At 55.7% G+C, this 21,319-nt stretch overlaps 1 protein-coding gene across 1 annotated transcript in view; it reads left to right on the plus strand.

Annotated features, from left to right (window-relative positions):
• Positions 1-605: 605 nt before the first annotated feature.
• The window catches only part of LOC119524953 (transient receptor potential cation channel subfamily M member 2-like), a 53,525-nt gene continuing 32,811 nt past the window's right edge, over positions 606-21,319 (plus strand). The window contains 10 exon segments of the mRNA XM_037823688.1: positions 606-788; positions 2,819-2,917; positions 2,919-3,000; positions 4,568-4,734; positions 10,735-10,915; positions 12,189-12,250; positions 13,122-13,322; positions 16,875-16,977; positions 19,490-19,611; positions 19,716-20,048. Of these exon segments, the coding sequence (XP_037679616.1) occupies positions 729-788; positions 2,819-2,917; positions 2,919-3,000; positions 4,568-4,734; positions 10,735-10,915; positions 12,189-12,250; positions 13,122-13,322; positions 16,875-16,977; positions 19,490-19,611; positions 19,716-20,048 (1,410 nt within the window). The 5' untranslated portion in view covers positions 606-728.

The raw sequence follows: 21,319 nt of genomic DNA on the forward strand, positions 1-21,319 counted from the left end.
CCGGGGGCCTTGGGCAGAGGACTGAACGGGTCTGTCCCTCGGTTTCCCCATGCTCACGATGGCTGTGACAGTAGCACCTGTGTTGGGTCCGAGGGTAGATTAAATGAGGGTGCAGGTGAGTGCTGGAGTGCGCCTGGCTCCCGGGAAGCTCTTAGAAGGGTTGGCTGGGGTCTCACGGCCTTGGAGGAGCTGAGGGGCTCCTAGAAGCCTCATTTTCTAATCCACTCCTGACCCCGATGTTAGAGATGAGGCAAGTGGGGTCCAGACAGGGAACCTGTTTTATTCCAAGAGAAAGCTCCCGAGGCTGGAGCCACACGGAGCCCGTGCTCCTCGGAAGCCCTGGGTGGGCTGCGGGGGCTCACGTGCTCTGTGCGTCATCCTCGTCGGCCTCATTTCTTCCCTGGTGCCAGGTGTCCTAGACAGGGGGGCGCTGCGGGCAGCCCCCCTCCGGCTCAGGGCCCCACCCCCACGTGGGGTCAGCAGCCTGCCAAGCTTTCCAGGCTGAAGGTCGATGTGTGTGCAATGGGCCCCCCGGCCTGGGGGGTCTCGGGGCTCTTGGCTCTCGCCTGGGGCCTGCTACCTGGATTTGGGGCCAGTGACCTGTGCGCTGTCTCCGCAGGAAGGTGGTGTGTGAGTGCGGCTACACGCGTGAGCAGCACCTGGAGGAGGCCACCAAGCCCCGCGCCTTCCAGGGCCAGCAGTGGGACCCCAAGAAGCACGTCCAGGAGATGCCAACGGATGCCTTTGGGGACATCGTCTTCACGGGCTTGAGCCAGAAAGTGGGAAAGGTTGGTCTCCATCTCTCGCGGGCTCTGACTGTGGGCTCCAGCCCACCGCGGGTGGCTCTGGTGGCCCACGGTGACACATGGGGGTCCCACAGGTACATGCGGTGGTCCCATGAGTACGTGGTGGTCCCACGGGCACACGGTGCTCCCACGGTGACACGTGCTGGCCAGTCTCCTGGGTGTGCAGAGCCCTGCAATGCTGGGGGTCAGAGGTGGGTGGGAGGCGAGTGGAGCATGGGGGTGTGTGAGGACCCGGGCTCCGGCGCTGGCCGTGCGTGGCCGCTCGAGGGTGGGGGTAGAGGTTGTGCCTCCGCAGGGAGCTGCATGAGGCAGGGGCCAGGGGCTGTGACGGGCGCAGGGCGGGCCGAGGCCCAGCTGAACCATGGCTCTCGCAGTGGCCCCTGGACACCGGCGTCTCCTGGGAACCCGCAGGTCCCACCCAGGCCCCCGACTAGAGCCGCAAGGCAGGGTCCAGCCCCCCGTGTCTTACCAAGACTTTGGGGTGATCGGTGCAGCCGAGTTTGGGAACCATTGTCCTCTGGGGGCTAGAGAGCTGGTGCCACTCAGCTTGGTGCTGGCTGGGGGGGCTTGTTCCCTCAACCCCTTGAAGGTCCCTCAGGGCGCTGCCCACAGAGAGGCTAGGCCTGGGGACCCTGGCTATGAGGTCACACCAAGCCTGGGTTTCTGGGGGCCCCAGCCCCAAGGGTCCCCGCCTCCCCTGAGCTCCCTGCCCCGACCCTCCAGGCCCCGGCCTCGGTGCCTCTCCAGGTGCCTGAGGAGGCAGAGCTGCTGCCCCGTCTTGGATGGGAAGTCGAGGCACGAGGAAGGGGGTCAGTCCTTCTGGCCACAGGTGGGGAGCAGCAGTGGTGGGGTTTGAGCCCAGGCCAGCCGCATCCTGGGCCTGGGTCATGACCCCTACGCCCCCCGACCTCCAGCCTCCCCCTGGGCTGCTGACAGCACCCGTGGGCCAGGGACATTGGTGACAGGGAGGGTGTGGACAGGGACACCCTCAGGTGTGGCACCTGAGACGGCGTAGAGAGGCCTCACGGCTGCAGCTCAGTCCCAGCCAGGGGCCCTGTGCAGGCGACACGCAGCCCCCATCCCCGTCCACGAAGCCCCACCCGGCACTGTGCCCCTTTCCAGCACCGGTTAGTCCTGGGGACCCAAAGGGAGGGTCCCTCAAGTGCTGACAGGCCTGAGACAACCACTGCTGGGCTCGGTGAGTCCTCTTCGGGACACTGACCCCGTCTGTGGGTTCTGCCCACTGGTTTTCTGTCCCTGGTGAGCCAGTCGGGGTCACATGCCAGGCCGGGCCACTGCGGAAAAGCCCACCACAGAGCTGCTGAGGGTCCCGCAGCCATCACGGGGCAGAGCAGGGACAGGCGCGGCTCGGCTGGGCCTGCACTGTACACATGGCCAGGCCTGGGTGGACACACGGCCGGGCCTTGGCGGGACACACAGCCGGGTCTGCACTGGACACATGGCCGGGCCTTGGCGGGACACACGGCCAGGTCTGGGCAGGACACACGGCCTGGTTGGGGCACCCGACACAGGACGGGGGCTCAGGATGGGGCAGGGTGTGGGTGGGAGCCACGCGGCACCAGGGAGGGAGGAAGGAGGGGCCTCTAGTGCAGGAAGAAATCCACCGGGGCTCCGTGGGCGCAGGGCACAGGGCAGCCTGGCAGCTCCTGCTGCAGGGGGACGAGTGAAGGGGAGCGGGTCAGCAGGGGCCGGGGGTTTAGGGGGGAAGGTGCCGGTTTTCCCCGGGACGGCCTCAGTGCCCGGCTTGGGCCTCCCTCCTCCCTTCTGTCCTTGACCCTCACCCTCTGTGGCCGCTTGGGGGTCACCCCTCCTGCTTAATGGTTTGGGGTCTGCCCTGCCAGGAGGCTCTGAGACTGGGTGGCCTGTCCTGTCCCCTGCACAGGGTCTCTGGGCCCGGGGTGGGCGTCCCTGCCCCTGTGGCCCATGGGACCTGTTGGCCATGAGGGCCCGCCTCACGCAGGGCACCCCGCTGAGCCCCAGCCTCCCCGCAGTTCGTCCGAGTGTCCGAGGACACGTGCCCCAGTGTCATCTACCACCTCATGACCCAGCACTGGGGCCTGGACGCCCCCAACCTCCTGATCTCGGTGACCGGGGGGGGCCAAGAACTTCACCATGAAGCCGAGACTGAGGAGCGTCTTCCGGAGGGGCCTGGTCAAGGTGGCTCAGACCACAGGTCAGAGGGCAGGCCCTGGGGGTGCCCGGGAAGAGGGCGCTAATGGGGGGCCGTGGGGAGGGAGGTGGTGGTGGGGGCGGTGGGAGTGGGGGGCTCATGGGAGAAGGGTGTCGGGGAAGGGGTGCTGTGGGAGGGGCCCCGGGGTGTGGGAGCTCTGGCCCCCAGGATCCCCACGGAGCCCTCGGCCCTCAGTTTGCAGCCCCCAGAGCCAGGTGGAGAGGTGGGGGACCCTGCTGTCTGTCCTGCCACCTCCTGACTTGTTCTTGGGGCCAGCCATGACTCGTGGGCTCAGTGGGTGTGAGCGGGAGCCCCCGCCAGTGTCCACTGTGGAAGTCAAAGGCGACCCGGGCCGTGTCCCTGGGGCCTGGAGGACGTTTGGAGGGTCCACGCATGCTTGGGACCCTGGTTCCCTTACAAGTGGTGACTGGTACCTGGGGTGGAAAATAACGCAGAAAAGTGACCTCGGGGTGCCCAGGCGGGACTGGGGCGGCCCCACGTTCCTGGGGCCTGGTTCCAGCAGCAGGTGCGGGCCCCACCCCGGACGTGGTCTTGGCCCCACGTTAGGCGGCGTCTCCGCAGCCGGAGTCAGGCAGAGTCTCCCACCCCTGTCCTCCAGCCCTGGGGCCCCGACCCCGGACCCTCGCCCTCCACCCTGCTGGCGAATTGACCGTTCGCTTGGGGCTCGGTCACGGGCACCGGCCACCTTCGCGACCTCGCTACCTAACACGTGGGTCCTGGAGGCGCTCACCCGCCCGCCAGGTGATCCACGGCCGCCCTGCCCCGACCTGCCACGTGTGCCCGTGCCGCCCGCTGCCCCTCTGGAAGCCGTAGCTATGGGTTCAGCCCGTTTTTATGGCAGCCCCACAACTTCACTTCCGATTCCTGGTAACGCCCAGCCTGAAGTGGCAGCACCCGTCGCATTTTGGGGGTTTGGGGGCTGGTCCTGGGTCAGCGGCTGCAGCCCCCTCGGGCAGGGCCGCGGGTCGGGAGCAGGCCCCGTTAGCTGGCGCAGACGCACGGTGCTCAGATGCGGTGGTTGTCTGACACCGGCCTGCTGCTGACCAGAGCCGGTCACCTGGTTGAGCCGGATGGTGAGGTGGGGATGTCACCCCCATGGGGGTCCCGGCCTGGTGCGGGGCAGTGTGTGGGGTGTAACCCCTTACGGGGTTGGGGGCAGGGGTCCCAGCTCTCACTCTCGGGGTCCAAGGGAAACTTGTACTTCCCGTAACAGAAGAATTCAGAGGAATCTCTGGGAAGCAAGCTTGCAGAGACTGGGGTGTAGAGAGGATGCGGCCTGCAGCCCCAAGATGGGGTCTCTCTTTCCGCCTCCCCCCACTGCCTACCTGAGCAAGGTTGGAGCTGCTGCCCCTCCAGCGCCTGAGGTGCAGCACGAGGACACAGTGACCGTCCCCCTCCTTGCCCTGGCTCTGAGAATCCCTCCTGCTAGTGTGTGTGTGGGCACCCCGAGCGGGGGCTCTGCAGATGTGGGGTGGTGGGTGAGGCTGAGTAAAGGCCGAGGGGCGCCCCATGCTGACAGGTGCACCCGCCCTCCCTCTGTCCGCTCCAGGAGCCTGGATCGTCTCGGGGGGCTCCCACACCGGGGTGATGAAACAGGTGGGGGAGGCGGTGCGCGACTTCAGCCTGAGCAGCGGCTGCCACGAGGGGGGCGTCATCACCATTGGCGTTGCCACATGGGGCACCATCCACAACCGGGACAGCCTGGTCCAGCCCACGGTGAGAGCCCGTCCCAGGAGGGGAGCCAAGCGGGGACCGGCGCCCAGGGGTGGCCGTGAGCCTCTGCTGGGTGCTTGGGGGGCAGTGTGGAGGGCAGAGTGCCTGGGGGTGCAGGGGGCCCCATCAAGGATCCCTGGGGCTGGCCCCCAGCCCACAGCCCAGGGCTGCAGGTGGAGCCACATGATGTCACCTGGAACCCCCGCTGGCCCAGGGCTCGTCCTCACGGCCGCTCTGATGAGAAAGGACAAAAGGACAGAGGGGAGGAGAGGGGCTTGGCCAAGAGCCCGTGGGCCGTCTGACCCCACAGCCGGAGCTTTCCTTTTATTTTCCCTTTTTATGGAGGTGAAATTCATGTAATGTAAAATTAACCATTTTTAAGCATACGATTCAGGGGCATTTAGAGTTCCAAAATGGTGTCATCATCTTCAAAAGACACTCTCTGCCCTTCTCTGTGGATTTGCCTATTTTGAATATTTCATCTAAAGGAATCATACACTATGTGACCTTCGGTGCCTGGCTTCTTTCACCTGGAATAATGTTTTCCAAGTTTATCCAGGTTGTAGCACAAATCAGCACTTCGCTGCTTTTACGGCTGCAGGTGCTCTGCTGTTTCTGCACCATCCGCTGATGGGTGTGGGGCTGCTCCCCCGGCGGTTGTGAATAACACGCGTGGGCAGTGTTGGGGGTGTAGCTGGGGAGGAGCTGCTGGGTCACGTACCAGTTAACTGTTGGAGGAACCGCGCAGCTGTTTTCCGTGTCGGCTGCACCATTTTCCGTTCCCGCCGGCATTGCGGGAGGGCTCCAGCTGCCCCACACTCCCCCAGCCCTCCTTACCTTCTGTGGTTTTTGCAGCCTTCCTGGTGGGTGGGACGTGCTAGCTGCTCGTGTGCTTGTTGGTCATTTATGTGTTTTCTTTGGGGAAATGTCTATTCAGAGCCCTGCCCATTGTTCATTGGGTTGTCTGCCTTCTTGTTGCTGAGTTGTAAGAGTTTATATATTCTAGAAACAAGTCCCTTATCAGATATACGACTTGCAAATATTTTTCCCATTCTCCGTTTTTTTTTTCACTTTCTTAATGGTATCCGTTGAAGCACAAAAGTGTTTGATTTGGATGAACTCCAAATTATCCATTTTTTCTTTTGTTGCTTGTGCTTTTGGTGTCATATCTAAGAATCTTTTGCCAAATCTGAGGTCGTGCGGATTTATTCCCGTGTTTTCTTCTAAGAGTTTTCTGGTTTTCACCCTTACGTTTAGGTCTTTGATCCATTTTGAATTCATTTTTGTCTATGGGGTGAAGTAAGGATCCAACTTCTTTTGCATGTGACCATCCAGTTTTTCCAGCATATGTTGAAAAGATGAGTCTTTCCCATTGAATGGTTTTGGCCCCTTTGTCAAAAATCAGTTCATGTTAGACACATACTTTTATTTCTGGACTTTCAACTTTATGCCATTGGCCTCTGTGTTTATCCCTGTGTCTTGATTACTGTTGCTTTGTAGTAAGTTTTGAAGTCGAGAAGTGTGAGTCTTCCAACTTGGCTCTTCTTTTCAAGACTGTTTTGGCTATTATGGGTCTCTTGCAATTCCATATGAATTTTAAAATGACCTTATCAGTTTCTACAAAGAAGTCAGGTGGGATTCTAAAAGGGGAGTATTGTCATCTTCACAATGTTAATCTTCTAATTTGTGAACATATGATGTCTTTCCATTTATTTAGAACTTTAATTTCTCTCTACAATATTTTGTAGTTTTCAAAGGATATGTTTTGCACTGCTTTTGTTAAAAATTTATTCCTAAGTAGTTGATTTTTTTGATGCTATTGTGAATGAAACCTTCCGTAATTTCATTTTTGGATTGTTCATTGCTAATGTAGAGAAATACAACTGATTTTTGTAAATTGATCTCGTAGCCTGCAAACTTGCTGAACTTGTTTGTTACTTCTGCGTTTCTTAGTGGATTTCTTGGGACTTTTTATATTTATAAGATCATCTCATCTGCAAATAGAGATGGTTTTACTTCTTCTTTTTACATCTGGATGCCTTTACTTCTTGTTCTTGCCTAATTGCCCTGGAAGAACCTCCAGCACAATAGTGAATAGAAGTGGCAAGAGTGGGCATCTTTGTCTTGTTCTCGGTCTTAGAGGGAAAGCATCCAGCCCCACACATTAGCTTTGGGTTTTCATAAGTGCCTTAACCAGGCTGAGGAAGTTCCCTTCTATTTATAGTCTGTTGGTTTTTTTTTTTTTAATCATGAAAAGATGTTGGATTTTTTAATATACATTTTTTTTGCCTCTATTGAGATGATCCTACAATTTTTGTTTTTTATTCTATTGATAGGATATTTTACATCAGTTGATTTTTGGATGTTAACCTAATCTTGCATTCTTGGGATAAATCCCACTTGGTGTTTCATTCTTTCTTTTTTTTTTTTTTTTTTTTTAACTTTCCAAGTGCAATTTAATAAGTAGTTGACAGCAAATTTCAAAGAATTTTATGGGTTACAGTTCCACAGTTTCAGTTATTTCTCTACGGTGAAATATAACATATATGCCAAAAGGTAATAAATTTCAAAGTATGATTTAACAAACAGTTATATAGGAAATTTCCAAAAATTTATGAGTTACAGTACCATTGTTTCAGTTATTTCCTTATTATGAGATATAACAAATATACAAAAAGGTGACAACTTTCAAATTATAATTTAACAAGTAGCTATAGAGCAAATTTCAAAGAATGCTGTGGGTTTGATTCCACCATTTCAGTTCTTTCCTTCTAGCTATTCCAATACCCCAGCAACTAAGAAAAAGAAAATTATACAGAAATTCAGTATTCATAATCCTTTGTTAAATTCCATCTTGTCTGTTGCTCCCCCTTCCTCTAGTTTAATTACTTGGGGATGTCTAGGCAGTGACCACCCTAACTTGTTCATGTTGAAAAGTGGTGTTGACATTATGGGAAAAGGGGACACATCTGGTTGATGTTCTTGAAGAGGTTATTGCCTCTGGGTTTTGGGACTCAGTTGGCATAGGACAACTCTGAAGGATTTAAATTTCTGAAGAATAAGCTTAGTGAACTTATTATAGAATGAAACTTTCATAGAGTCTCAGATAGGGACCCAGGTATTCTTTAGAGTTTTCAGGACTACCGTTGACTTGGGCTGATCATACTGGGTCATTCCACTTTAATTTTATGAGTCCTACCAAGGGAGCTCAGGAGACGGCCAAGAAGTCCTCACCCAGACCTCCAGTGCTCTGTAGACAGGGCCCAGAGAGCAGCAGTAGTGGTGGTGCGTTATCGTCATCCTGGGAGCAGTTATTGATTGATTGATGACACAATTCTCAGAGCACACCTTGCCGCCATCTTAGGTTCTCTAGTGTTTCATTCTTGATATATGTTGCTGGATTTGGTTTGCTTGTATTTTGTTGAGGATTTTTGCATCCATATCCATAAGAAATATTGTCCTGCAACTTACCTGTGATGTCTTTGTCTGACTTCGGTCTTAGGGGAAAAAGCAGGAAGTAGTCCCTCTCTTCTATGTTTTGGAACAGTTTGAGAAGTATTGGCTTTAATTATTGTTTAAATTAATTCACCAGTGAAGGCATGTGGTCCTGGGCTCTTCTTTGTTGGGAGGTTTTTGATGACTGATTCAGTCTCTACTTGTTATTCATCTGTTGAGATTTTCTATTTCTTCTCAAGTTAGTTTAGGTAACTGATGTGTTTTTTAGGAATTTTTCCATTTCATCTAAGTTTGTCTAATTTGTTGGTATAAAACTGTTCATAGTATTCTCTTACAATCATTTTTATTTCGGTAAGGTTGGTACTATTGTCCCTAATTTCATTTCTGATTTTAGTAATTTGAGTCTCCTTTATTTTTATCTTAGTCTAGGTAATGGATTGTCAATTTTGTTGTCTTTTTAAGGAACCTAATTTTGGTTTTGTTGATTCTCTCTGTTGTTTTCCTGTGCTTTGTTTCATTTATCTCTGCTCGATCTTTATTATTTCCTTCCTTCTGTTAGGTTTTATTTTTCTGATTCCTTAGGGGGTAAAGTTAGGTCTTGAGGTCTTTCTTCTTTTTTAATGTAAGCATTTACAGATGTAAATTTCCTTCTAGGTACTGCTTTAGCTGCATCCCACAAGTTTTGTTTTGTTTTCCATTTTCATTCATCTCAAAGTATTTTCTCATCTCTCTTCTAATTTCTTCCTTGACCCACTGATTGCTTAAAAGTGTGTTGCTTAAGTTCCACATATTTGTGAATTTTCCTTTTATCGATTTCTAGTTTCATTCCATTGTGATCAGATAAGATAGTTTGTACGATTTTGTCATTTTAAATTTGGGGAGCTTGTTCTGTGGCCTAACGTGTCGTCTGTCCTGGAGACCATTTCATGTGCGCTCGGGAAGGATGTGTGCTCTGCTATTGTTTGGTGGTGTGTTCTAGAGATGCCTGTTAGCTCTAGTTGGTCTTCTGTTTCTTCATTGATCCTCTACCCAGTTCCATCATTGAAACTGGGATACTGAAGTCTCTAACCATTAGTGTAGAACTATCTGTTTCTCCCTTCTGTTGTGTCCATTTTTGCTTCATACAATTTGGGGTTGTGTTATTGGGTGCATATATGTTTATGATTGTTATATCTTCTTGCTGAATTGACCCTTTTGTAAATATATAATGTCCTTTGTCTCTTCTAACAATTTTTGAACTTGAAGACTATTTTGTCTGTCATTAGTATAGCCACCCTAGCTCTTTGCTTACTATTTGCATGAAATATCTTTCTCTGTTTTTTTTTTCTCTTTTAATCTCTTTGTGTCTTTGGATCTAAAGTGAGCCTCTTGTAGACAGCATATGGTTAGAGAGCTCAAGCTTTTAACTCCTTCGCTTCCAGGTCTCTTCCAGCTTAGGTGTCATGATAGTGTGATTTCAGACAGCCAGACCCCCTGGTGATCTTATCTCTTAGAACTGAAGGCAGAGCACTCCTCTCTCTTACTGGGCTGCCACAGTGAGAAGCAGTTGCTTTGCTTTGGAGATGTGAGTTGGAAAAGATAATTTGATTCATTCAGTAGTATTTTTAAGGACACATTACATTTGACATAGCAGACACGTTATTACTTCACAAAGTCGGGAATGTTTGCTGACAAAACTGGCCCGTGGCATGCCGAGGAGGTTCTCCTGTGCTGCCCACAGGTGATGCGCTTGAAACGACCCTCTGTCTGCTCGGGTAGAGCCCGTGGTGCACTCGTTTCCCAGGGAAAAGTGCCCCTTCGGAATGGGGATTCCTTGTCAGTCACAAATACCCACAAGGGGCCCAGCAAGGGAATTGCCTGGCTGCTGCCTGGCCTTTGTCCTCCTTCCGTGTTGGCCTGGACAGGACGTTTCTGCCTGGAACCCTCATTTTTCTGAGTGGAAGACGGAGGCCAAGAGAGGTTGGATGACTTCCAAGTCCCCATCCCCAAGACTTTCCTTACACACATTTCCATCCTCTGTGGATGACAGAAAGAAGCTGGCCCTGAAGGCCCTTGTAGAACTTCCATCAGCTCTGCACACCTGGGCGGTGCTCCAGCAGCTGTTTCCTCGGTTCCTGTGGCTGCTCTCACACATTACCCCAGACCTGGTGGCTTAGAGCAATGGAAATTAATCCCCTCACTGTTCTGAAGGCCAGAAATCAGAAATCAGAGATCAGATAGCCTACACCTCCCTACAGAGGCTCTAGGAGAGAGGCCTCCTTGCCCCTGCCAGCTTCTGGTGGCTGGTGGGCATTTAGCCCCTGCCTGCGAGGTCACACTGTCTTCTCTGGGTTCTCATGTCAAATCCCCCATAAGGACACTCATGGTGGCACTTGGGGCCACCCAGATCATCCAGACAATCTCCCCCTGCAAAGACCCTTTCTCCAACAAGGTCACGTTTAGGAGTGGTAGGGTCAAGACCCGACATCTTTGGGGCGCTGTCACGTTCCCATGTTAAAGATGCCGGATGACCCATCTGTCCTCTTGCCTCCCTGCCCTGCCCCTCAGGGCAGCTTCCCTGCCGAGTACGTGCTGGACGAGGAGGGTCAGGGCCAGCTCACCTGTCTGGACAGCAACCACTCCCACTTCATCCTCGTGGACGATGGCACCCATGGCCGGTACGGGGTGGAGATTCCCCTGAGGACCAAGCTGGAGAAGTTCATATCAGAGCAGACGAAGGAGAAGGGAGGTAAGCAGGGTGCCTCCCGGGCACTCAGGCCAGGGGCACAGGGGCCGGCCCCACGTTGGGAGCGTGGTGCTGGCGCTGTGGCCCCACACGTCTGCTCATCTCTTTACACTTCACTCACCGGGGGACACTTTCCCAGCCCCGTGAGACAGCCCTTTAACCCAAGGAAGGAAGGAAAGGCAGAGCAGACCCCTGGCATTGCTGCTCACTCTTGGGTAAAAACTCACCCTTAGGTAAATCACTTTAAACCACAGTCTCAGGTTCAGAAATCAGGATGCACCAAGCTCAGATGTGATAGCTTTTCGCTTGGAGATGGAATGGGATGGATTCAGGGACTTTTAGGAGGTCAGATACCCAGGATTTTGCCCTTGATTTGGGGAGGGGTGAGAAAGGGAGCTGTGATCATGATGAGGAGGGGGCGTCCTGGGCCGACTGGGGCTTCTCGGGACAGGGGGCTCACGAGCATCAGACGTCTGGAGAGTTGTTGGAGCACGGGCACGGGGCCTGCCCCAGAGTCTCTGACTCTGCAGGTCTGAGATTTGTGTTTGTGACCAGAGAGTCTGGACCTCCCAGTCCAGGGCACCCTTGCAGAGCCCCCACATTGACTAGGGGATCCGGGATGGGGAGTGAGGGAGCGAAGATGACGAGGTCACCAATGGTGCCCAGAGAAGTTCATTTGCTGCTGAGTAAAGCGATTTCTAAAGTCTTGGCAAGCTCCCCTTGCTGCAGGGCCAGGGCCTCAGGGGCCGACCGAGTGGAGAGGAGAAGACAGACTTCCTGGATGGGCAGGCTCGTGGGGTGCGCTCCCCTGGCTGGGGACGTTCCCAGAGGCCTGCTCAGGTTTTGAGGAGCCGCAAAAAGGGTTGCAGAGAGTAAGAGCAGCTGGTGGGCCGTGGTCGCCACGGCCCACCAGTGTGGCCTGCCCGGTAGAGAAGACAGGCCAGGGAAATTCTGGGGTCACTCTGATCATCCAAAGCCCTCCCTCACCACCCCCCCCAAGAATGCCAGTGGGGGTGGGGTGCAAATGGGCCTGACGACCAGGTGTTCGTGGATTTGCTGTGGTTTACGTGGAATAAGTAAATCACCTGTGAACTCTGGAGTGTCGGCCTTTAAAAGCCACGGCCCCCTGTGACCTGTCTCCCAAGCTGCCTGCACCTGAGACCGGGGAGGCCGTCCAGTCTCGTCCGCGGTGCTGGCAGGGGTGTGGGGAGGAGGGTTGCTAGGGCGGGGGTTTGAGCCCCGCATCCCTAACTCGGGGCTCCCTGCTTTGCCCCAGGGATGGCCATCAAGATCCCCATAGTCTGTGTGGTGCTGGAGGGCGGCCCCGGTACACTGAACGTGAGTACCGGGTCGGGGCGGGGGGCTCGCGGGGCCTGACGCAGGAGGGATGGCGCCTGGCCAGCGCGGCTCCCAGGGGGTCACTGGCAGGAGATGGAGAAAGCGGGAGCCACCAGGCAGCTGGCTGGAGTGGAGGAGACGGGCCGGGGAGAGAGCCAGGGGCAGCCAAGGTGCTGATTTCCGGAACCCTAACCCAGATGGCCCCAGGAGGGTTCTGGAAGTGCAGGCCCTGCAGCCCTACCCCAGACCGAACGCTAGCACGCCTCATTTCTGCTGCGGGAAGGTTGATGCTCCAGCCTGCAGGCCTGGGGCCGGAGTAGGGGCGTTTTGCTCACAGGACAGGAGAAGGTGTCCCTGCTGTGGGACTGTGAGCTCAGGAGGTCAGAAGCGAGCCCTGGGGAGCCTGGCTGGATGGGGACCCCTGGGGCACTGGGGCCCCTCTCCCCGTGCGAGCTGAGTCCTCTGCTCGGATCCCTGCCCTGGTTAGAGGCCACTTCCCGGATCTGGGTGGACTCGGCCTCCGGTGGCTCAGCCCTGGGCCTCAGGGGGCAGCATGGCCCTGAGCTGCAGCTGTCACCCGTCTGTGGGGCCGGCTCCCACTTCACTCGGCGGAGCCCCGTTGTTGCAGTGGTGCTGAGGCGGGCGGAGGGGCAGCACGGAAGCCCCTGCCTGTCCCACGGGCCCCTCTCCTCCCCAGTGGTCAGTGCCACCAAACTGTGGTCGTTCTCACTTGCGCAGTGGAGAGTTAGGCTGAAATTAAAGCTGAACGCAGGGAGTTCTCCACTCCAGGAAGCGACAGGGCCGGCTGGGGGTCCGGGGTGGGGCTCGGGGTGGGGGTTTGGGGCGGGTGGCTCACCCTCCCTCCCCGCAGACCATCTACAACGCCATCACCCGTGGCACGCCGTGCGTCGTCGTGGAGGGCTCAGGCCGCGTGGCTGACGTCATTGCCCAGGTGTCCGGCCTGCCCATCCCCGAGATCACCATATCCCTGATTCAGAAGAAACTGAGCGTGCACTTCCGGGAAATGTTTGCAACTTTCACGGAGAACAGGATCGTCGAGTGGACCAAGAAGGTGAGCCCCCAGGCATGCAGGGACCGGGGTCCGCCGTCAGCAGGCAGCGCCCACAGGGCCAGGTCGGGTGCAGAGGGCGAGGGGCTCTGAGCCAGTGGCGAGAGCCTGGGGATCGGCTGAGCCTCCCCTTGGCCTCTGGGGGCAGTGGGCTGCCGGCCAGGTCAGGCGATCGCTCGGCATCTTGCCAAGGGCCCTCTGAGTCGTCCGACCCCGGGACTTCAGGTGTGCACCCGGCGAGCAGAGGGGCTGGGCCGCAGGGCCGAGCGGGCAGCTTCTCTGGGCAGAGGCACCTTGTGCGTGCTGGGGCCCCGGCGAGGGGTGGCAGAGGGACAGCGGGCCAGGGCCAGGCCTCAGCCGAGATGGCCGCAGGGAGAGCTGCCAGGTGACGGCAGCGGGTGCCCAGCGCAGGCTCTGCGCCCTCAGCCCAGGGCCCACATGTCACACGGCAGAGCCTCCGGGGTGGAGAGTCAGGGTTGCTCCTCAGTTGTGGGCATCACAGTCTCGGGCCACCCCAGGGACGGGTGCTCAGTAAGCACTCCAGGGGACCCTGGTCTCGGGGGGTTGGAGACTGCGGGGCACGGGAGAGGCTGGTTGCTCCCCAAAGGGCAGCCCTTCCCCATGGGCAGCGGCTCCACTGTGCTGTGGGCGTGGCAGCTGGAGTGGACACAGGGCACCCTGGGACGTGACCCTGCTGCTCAGATGTCCAGGCCCACGTCCGTCTTCAGTGGTGGGCACGGCCCTCTTCTGTGGGCTCAGCTGGAAGGCCTGGGGTGTGGGTGGCATCAGCCTCAGAAGCGGCCGTCTCCCCAGGCCCGAAGTTGGGGTTCAGATGGCCCCTTAGGTGCAGCCTGCAGAGAGACCCAGTCCCTGCCTGGAACCCCAGCCTTGAAAGGGGACAGCGTGGACGGGTCAGCTGTCCCGCCATCTCTGGCCACACTCCAAACTCCAGGGTCTGTGGTCACCCTGTCCCAGGCCACGTGGCCCCTCGTCTGCCAAGGGTTCCTCGAGAGGGCGTTCTGCTCCTCACTGACCCTCGGTTTCCCCAGCGATCAATCGGGGCTGGCTTCTGCGTGTTTCCCACCCAGAAAGATAAACAAGGCTGCAGAAACAGCTGGACATACAGATGAAATGCTTTAGGGGACCGAGGTGTGCTGGGCAGGGTAGGTCTGTGGAGCCACCGACTAGACTGGGCTAAGCTTGGGTGTGTGTGCAGCCAGCACCCTCCAGCAGAGACAGACAGACTGCTGCCTCTCCTTGAGCAGCTGGGCGTCTGCCCCAAGGAGCAAGGGGCACGCTGGAGAGGAGTTAGAGACCCTGCTGTGGCGTCTGGGCCCGGGTGGATGATTGGGGCAGGGTCTCGGGGAGCAGGGCTTGCACTGGATTGGAAGGTGGGGGGCAGTTCTACGACTAGGGGTCCCGTGGGGCTGTGCATCCATCTGTGCCTTATTATAGCGCCAGAGTGACCTCATTAGATGTGGCGGTTCCGAGATGGTTTTTGTCCAACAGGAGAACAAATCAACTCAGTGCCCACGTCGGCACAGTCTATGAAAACGCTGCGCTCAGCCCAGCCCTGGCTGTCGGGGGCCATGCTCCTCCATCCCCCCTGGAGATCTGGGGGGCGGGCGCAGCAGCCTTTCTGCAGTTGGCTATAAATGATCCAGGCGATTCTCAGAACTGAGTCTAACCTGCTGTGTCTAAAGGTGCTGCTGTGTTTTTAGCCTTTTCTTCATTGCCAAGTAACACACGACCAGAAAGCCCTGAAAGTGGTGTTTGAACAACTCCGTCGCATCCTTTCCAGGGGAGCGTCATTGGTGGTCGGTCTCGTCCAGTGGGAGGCCCCCGGCTCCACAGTCATTACCAACTTGCTCCCTCCCAGTCCTCTGTCCCGGCCTGCCCCTGGACCTTGGGTGACGGTGATGAATGGGTGGGGGGCTGGAGGGCCTGGGTGGCCAGTGCGGGGGTCTCAGCACAGGGGCCCACAGCCAACACTCAATCGCCATGGCGCTGCGGGAAATTGCTTGTGACATTTCTTGTCTGTGAAATGGGATAGTTAGCAGCTCAGCCAGAGCATGGCGTGGCATCATCTGCGGGGCTCAGTAAGAGGACTCGTCTCCTTTATTGCGTGAACCAGGTGCCAGAGTAACTTCAGGACGCTCTTGGGGCTGTGGACAGGGCTGGGGCTGGGGAAGGAGCCCAGAAGTGATTTGAAATCGACAGGAGAGCTGGCGCCATGAAAGGGGAATGTCTGGGCTCTTAGGGACGGAGGCGGGGTGTGTGAGGCTGCCCTGCAGCAGGGGAGTGGGCTGCAGGAGGCACGGGGCACGGCTGGCCAGCTGGGGAGAGGGAAGGTGTGTACAGGGGCTAGGGAGGCAGGTGGAGGGGGGTAGATGGCCTGGAGAGCTGGGGAGGGGTCTGAAACTTATTTGGGGAGTGTGGGTGGGGAGTCCCTGGCAGCTTTTTGGGAGGGGAACGTGTGGTAAGAGGCTTTTGTGGAATGCCCACCTTGGCCACAGGGTAAAGGGCGATATTGAGGAGCCATGAGCTGGGAGATGATGGGCAGGTGGTGGACAGATGGCAGATAGACAGATAGAGATGGATGGACGGTTGGAGGGATGGATGGATAGATAGATGGATGGATGGCTGGAAGATGGTTGGATGGTAGATAGATGGATGGAGATACATAAATAGATGACAGCTTGATGGTAGATGGAGAGATAGATGATGGCTAGATGGTAGAAAATGGATGAAATTGATGATCAATGGATAGATATATAGACAGATGGAAAAGGCTAGATGGTAGATAGATGGGTAGATAGAGAAGATAGAGATAGATGGGTAGATAGATGATAGATATAGATAGATGATAGAGATGTGGATACAGTTAGATGATAGCTAAATACTACATAGATGTATGGATGATAAAGATGACAGATATATAGATAGATGAATGGATGGATGGGTGGATGGATGGATAGATGGGTAGGTAGATAGGCAGGTAAGTGGGTAGATGGGTAGGTAGATAGGCAGGTACATGATAGGTAAGCGGGTAGGTAGATGGGCAGGTAGGTGGGTAGGTAGATAGGTGGTAGGTAAGCAGGCAGGTAGACAGGCAGGTAAGTGGGTAGGTGGGTAGGTAGATAGGCAGGTAGGTGGTAGTAAGCGGGTAGGTAGACAGGCAGGTAAGTGGGTAGGTGTGGAGGTAGATAGGCAGGTAGATGGTAGGGTGAGAAATGACCTGGGCCCAGGGCGGGGCCAGGAGGGGAAGCCTTGCTTGAGGCGACGTGCTGGGCACTCTGCAGACGCCGGGTCACCGCCCCTGGGCCATGTGTCCCCTGCAGCGCCCTCGCAGCCATGCTGTCATTGGTCCCTAGGGGTCTCCGCTGTTTTCGGGTGGGGAGAGTAAGGAGGGTGGCGAGTGGTGGCCCCTCCTGTCCGAGCAGCCAGGACTGGTGCCAGGGTTCCGGCCTGTGTCTGCACCTCCGTTTCCGGGTCCTCTGGGAAGCAGGAAGCTCACCTGTCCACCTGTCTCACCTGCGGGCTGTCCTGTTGCAGATCCAAGACATTGTCCGGAGGCGGCAGCTGCTGACCATCTTCCGGGAGGGCAAGGATGGCCAGCAGGACGTGGATGTGGCCATCCTGCAGGCCTTACTGAAAGGTGAGGGCTGGGGAACGTGGGACGCTGTGCTCTGAACTCGGTGGAAGGTGCCGGAATGAGGGGCTCAGTCCAGGTCTGGAGGTGCCGTGATGCTGGGAGCCCCTCGATCTCCTTGTCCGTTAGAAGGTGGGGGCAGGTGGTGCTGGCGGGAGGGTGGCTGCCGGACAGTGGGTGCCCATTGCCTGAGGCTGGGGGGACAAGCTCCTTTCCTCAATGATCGTCTTGAACGAATCATCAGGTAGAAATTTTGGGGTAGAAGGAAAACTGCAGAAGTCACCTCTCTTGACTCCCCTCGGGCTTAAACTCCCGTGCCTCAGAAGGCAGAAAAGAGACCTCACCGAAAATAAGACACGGAGCTGAAACGCCCTCCTGGTCACTTCTGCCTTCCGGCCCAGGCTTTCCGGGGCGCCGTCCACCACGTCCTCTTCCCGCACTCCTGGAGAGACGCCCGATGCTCCCTGGGCCTTCCCTGCGCGTCCTGCCATCCTGGGAGCCCTGGTGCGGCCCCTGCGGCCCCCGCTGCCCGGCTCCTCGCCCTCCGCGGGGCAGGGGGACTCTCCAGGCTGAGCCCGGGCCCCTCGCGGCACAGACGCAGGCTGAGGAGGAGTGGGGGGCCTTTGTGGTGCGGGCCGAACTTTAATTGCATTTCTTTACATCGGTTTTCCACCCTCTTACAAAAGGGCTTGATACTGCACATAAACCCGCACACAAACAACGGGATGGTTAAATCAAAACCCAGAGACATCTTCTTCAAGACGGTGTAGAATGTCTGTCTCTCCTTTGCTTCTTCTTGGAAACGGTCCAAAAGTAATGAGCACAGGGACTCCCGAGAGTCCATCTCTGGTGAAACTCAAAAGCCGCCGTGGCCCCCCTCGGCTGGGGCAAGGGGCCTCCGGGGGGCACGATCGGACCCCGGCGTGTCGGAGGAGTCGGCTCCTGGCCCAAATCCTGCGTGTGCTCTTCCAGGCCCGGCCGCAGGCAACGACAGGGCTTCCCCCCGCGGCTCCCGGGGAACCAGTCCTCCCCCCACGGCCAGGTGCACGGCCGAGGCGCAGCCGGCTCTGCAGGGAGGTGTGCCCACAGGCTCAGGCTCCCGGGCTGGCCGTGCTCTCATCTATCAGATAAGATCCGGGCGAAGACGGAGAGCCTGGCAATCCCTTTTCTGCACCCCAACTTGGTGCCCGCTCCGAGCCTGCGTTCCTCCTCCTGGCCCTGAGGGCCAGCCGGTGGCAGGAGCCTTTGGTTCGGGGCCTCATCAGTGGTGAGAAGGCTCACCCGAGGTGCCGTTCCGTAGAAAGCGGAACGGGGGCAGCTGGTGCTTCCTCCGAGTTGGCCTCTTGCTTGCACAGGGAGCGATTCAAGGCTTGACTGTTGCTCTCATCTGGGCTCTTTGTCTTAATCGGCTGCTCCCCCCCTGGCAGCTCAGCACAGCTCTCTGAGCTCTGCTCTGCTCCGTGGCATCCCCACAGCCCGAGGGCACCCGGAGACGTGAAAGGTGAGATGCTGCTCGCAGGCAATGACAGACCTTGCAGGAGTGACACAAGCGATGGACACCGGATTCCAAGGACTCCCGCTCTTTGTCTATCGCTACATGGCTCAAGAGCAATCAAAACTAATTTATAGTGATAGAACTGGGGGTGACTTCCAGGGCTGGGGTTCGCTGGGGAGGGGCTCAGGGAACCTCCCAGGGTTGGGAAGGCCTGTACCTCGACCTTGGTGCCTGCTCTGCAGGGGTGTACGGATGTAGAAGGCCGTCAAGCTAGACTTTTAGGATTTGTGCACTTTATTGTGTGCATGTGTGCATTTATTCCTCAGTAAAAATGTCATTATAGCTTCTGTGTTTCAGTGGACAGTATGTGTGATGTGCACTCACTTGTGCAGGATGGGCAGAAATGATTGGTGGCCTTTACGAGGTGATTGAGAGAGAGGAGAACATTTATTTCCAGAAGCAAACAAATTTAATGATTGTAATTAAATTAATGATTGGGAAAGGGAGTTGACCTCTGGGGTTGGGGGAAGGGACTCTTTTATTATATGGACATATATATGATTTTCCCATAAAAAATAACCCCTTGAAAACTTGACTGAGTTATAAACAGTAAAATGCACCCATTTTACATTTATTGCTACATGATTTTTAACAGTATGTCCATATACACCTCTCTATATATGCACCAAACACCCACCAAATCAAGACACAGAACATCTCCTCGTGCCCCTTTGCAGCCAATCCTCCCTCTGTCACTGGCACCCGGCCACTGGTGATGTGCTTTCTGGCACCATGGATTAGTTTTGCCCATTTTGGAATTTCGCATGGTGGAGGCATGCTGAGGCTGAGATGAAATTGCTATTGCAGAGGTGCTCGGGGTGGGGGGGGGGTCTGCAGCCTGCACTGCAGTTCCTGAAAACGACGGGGAGGTGAAGTTGAAGTTCAGCCCCCCAGTTTCTGACTTTTTAAGACAGCAGGGGTGTGGAAGGAGTGGACCCCTGATGTGCCCACTTTTGCCTGCAGCCTCTCAGAACCATGGCCACTTTGGCCACGAGAACTGGGACCACCAGCTGAAGCTGGCCGTGGCTTGGAACCGCGTGGACATTGCTCGGAGCGAGATCTTCAGCGGCGAGTGGCAGTGGAAGGTGAGCTGTGGGGGGCCGCCTGTGCCTGGAGCCCGTGGGGGCCGGTGGCCTGGGGCCAGAGCCCACAGTCCCCACCTGACCCCTCCACGATGCTCCCCACTCAGCCTGCTGATCTGCACCCCATGATGGCAGCCGCCCTCATCTCCAATAAGCCTGAGTTCGTGAAGCTCTTCCTGGAGAACGGCGTGCAGCTGAAGGACTTCGTCACCTGGGACACCCTGTTCTACCTGTATGAGAACCTGGAGTCCTCCTGCCTGTTCCGCTGCAAGCTGCAGAAGATGCTGGTGGAGGACCCCGCCGCCCCCCCGCTGCAGATGCACCACGTGGCGCAGGTGCTGCACGAGCTGCTGGGCGACTCCACGCGGCCACTCTACCCGCGGCCCTGGCCCGGTGACCACCCGCGCCTGCTGCTGCCTGTGCCGCACACCAAACTCAACGTGCGTGCTGGGGGAGCCCCGAGACCCCTGTACCCCCCAGGGCCCCCCGCACCTCCTGCTGCCCGTCAGACTCAACATGCATGCTGGGGGAGCTCTGCCCCCTGCACCCCCTCCTCCGCCCCGGGCTGCCCCCTATTTCCCAGGAGCTTTAATTTTATCAAATCAGCTTCAGTTTTTATTAGAAAAGATATATTCTCCCTTTCTAAGAAACTCCAACACTACAAAAAGTTATGCAGGGGAAATAATCTCCCCACACCTGTACTCCAGTCCTGCTGTACCCCAGTCTTGCTCGCAGGTGTTAGCGACTTTTTTGTGTAGCCAGGCCAGTCTGTGTGAGGGTGCTCAGCCATGGAGGCAGTGGGACGGGTGCCCTAAGGGCACCCTGCGGTGGTTCCCTGATTCGGATGAGGCTGGCCTTTTCTGCTTGTGTGTTAGGGAAGTGTCCATCTCCATCTGATTCTTTAAGGTTTGATAAAACCAAGCATCAGTGCTGAGTTTTGCCAGATGCCTTTAGAGGATATTAAACTGCTTTTCTTTTTTGACCTGTGAATTTGGTGAATTATGTTAATAGATTCCCTGATTGTGAATCCTGTTTTTATTCCCATTATTTATTCTCGACTTGATTGCAGTGTATCATTTGTTTAATAGGATGCTGGGTTCTGTCTCTGGTATTTTCAGGGGTTTCACATCAGAATGTGTAAGCCTGTGATGCTAGTTTTATCTCTGGGGTTACATTTATCAGGTCCTCGTATCAACTTTATGTTAGCCTGGAAAAAAACATTTGGAGGCCTTCCTTCTTTCTTCACCCTAGAACAATTTAAATGGCTGGAATTAACTGTTTCTTACAAGCTTGGTAGATTCCCCTGTGAATCCATCGGGGCCTGGGGCTTTTTGAGTGGCAGGTCTGGTAACTTTCTGAGTTTCTTTCTGGCTGATTTCTCTCTTTAGTTTTTTCCATCTCTTCTAAGATCAGATTTCAGTTTGTTTTTTTTTTTCCTGCTAGAAAATTCCCCATTTCACCCAGGCTTTCAGACGTGAGCTGTCCATTAGCTGTGTTACGTTTGTGCCTGCCCCTGTGGAAGATGTTTGGTTTTATATATTTGTGGTTCTGCTCTTCTTTATTCCATTGTGGTTACTTAGGACACGCAGATGGAATGTAACAAGGTTAGCAGCTCACATTTAACTGTGTAATTTAAGCCATAAGCTCATTTCTTTAAAGAAGAGCACTGAGGAAATGTCTTTGCTCACTTAGAGCAAGTGTGTGTGTGTTG

Source organism: Choloepus didactylus (assembly GCF_015220235.1).
Source record: "Choloepus didactylus isolate mChoDid1 chromosome 23 unlocalized genomic scaffold, mChoDid1.pri SUPER_23_unloc10, whole genome shotgun sequence".
NCBI classification, from domain to species: Eukaryota; Metazoa; Chordata; class Mammalia; order Pilosa; family Megalonychidae; genus Choloepus; species Choloepus didactylus.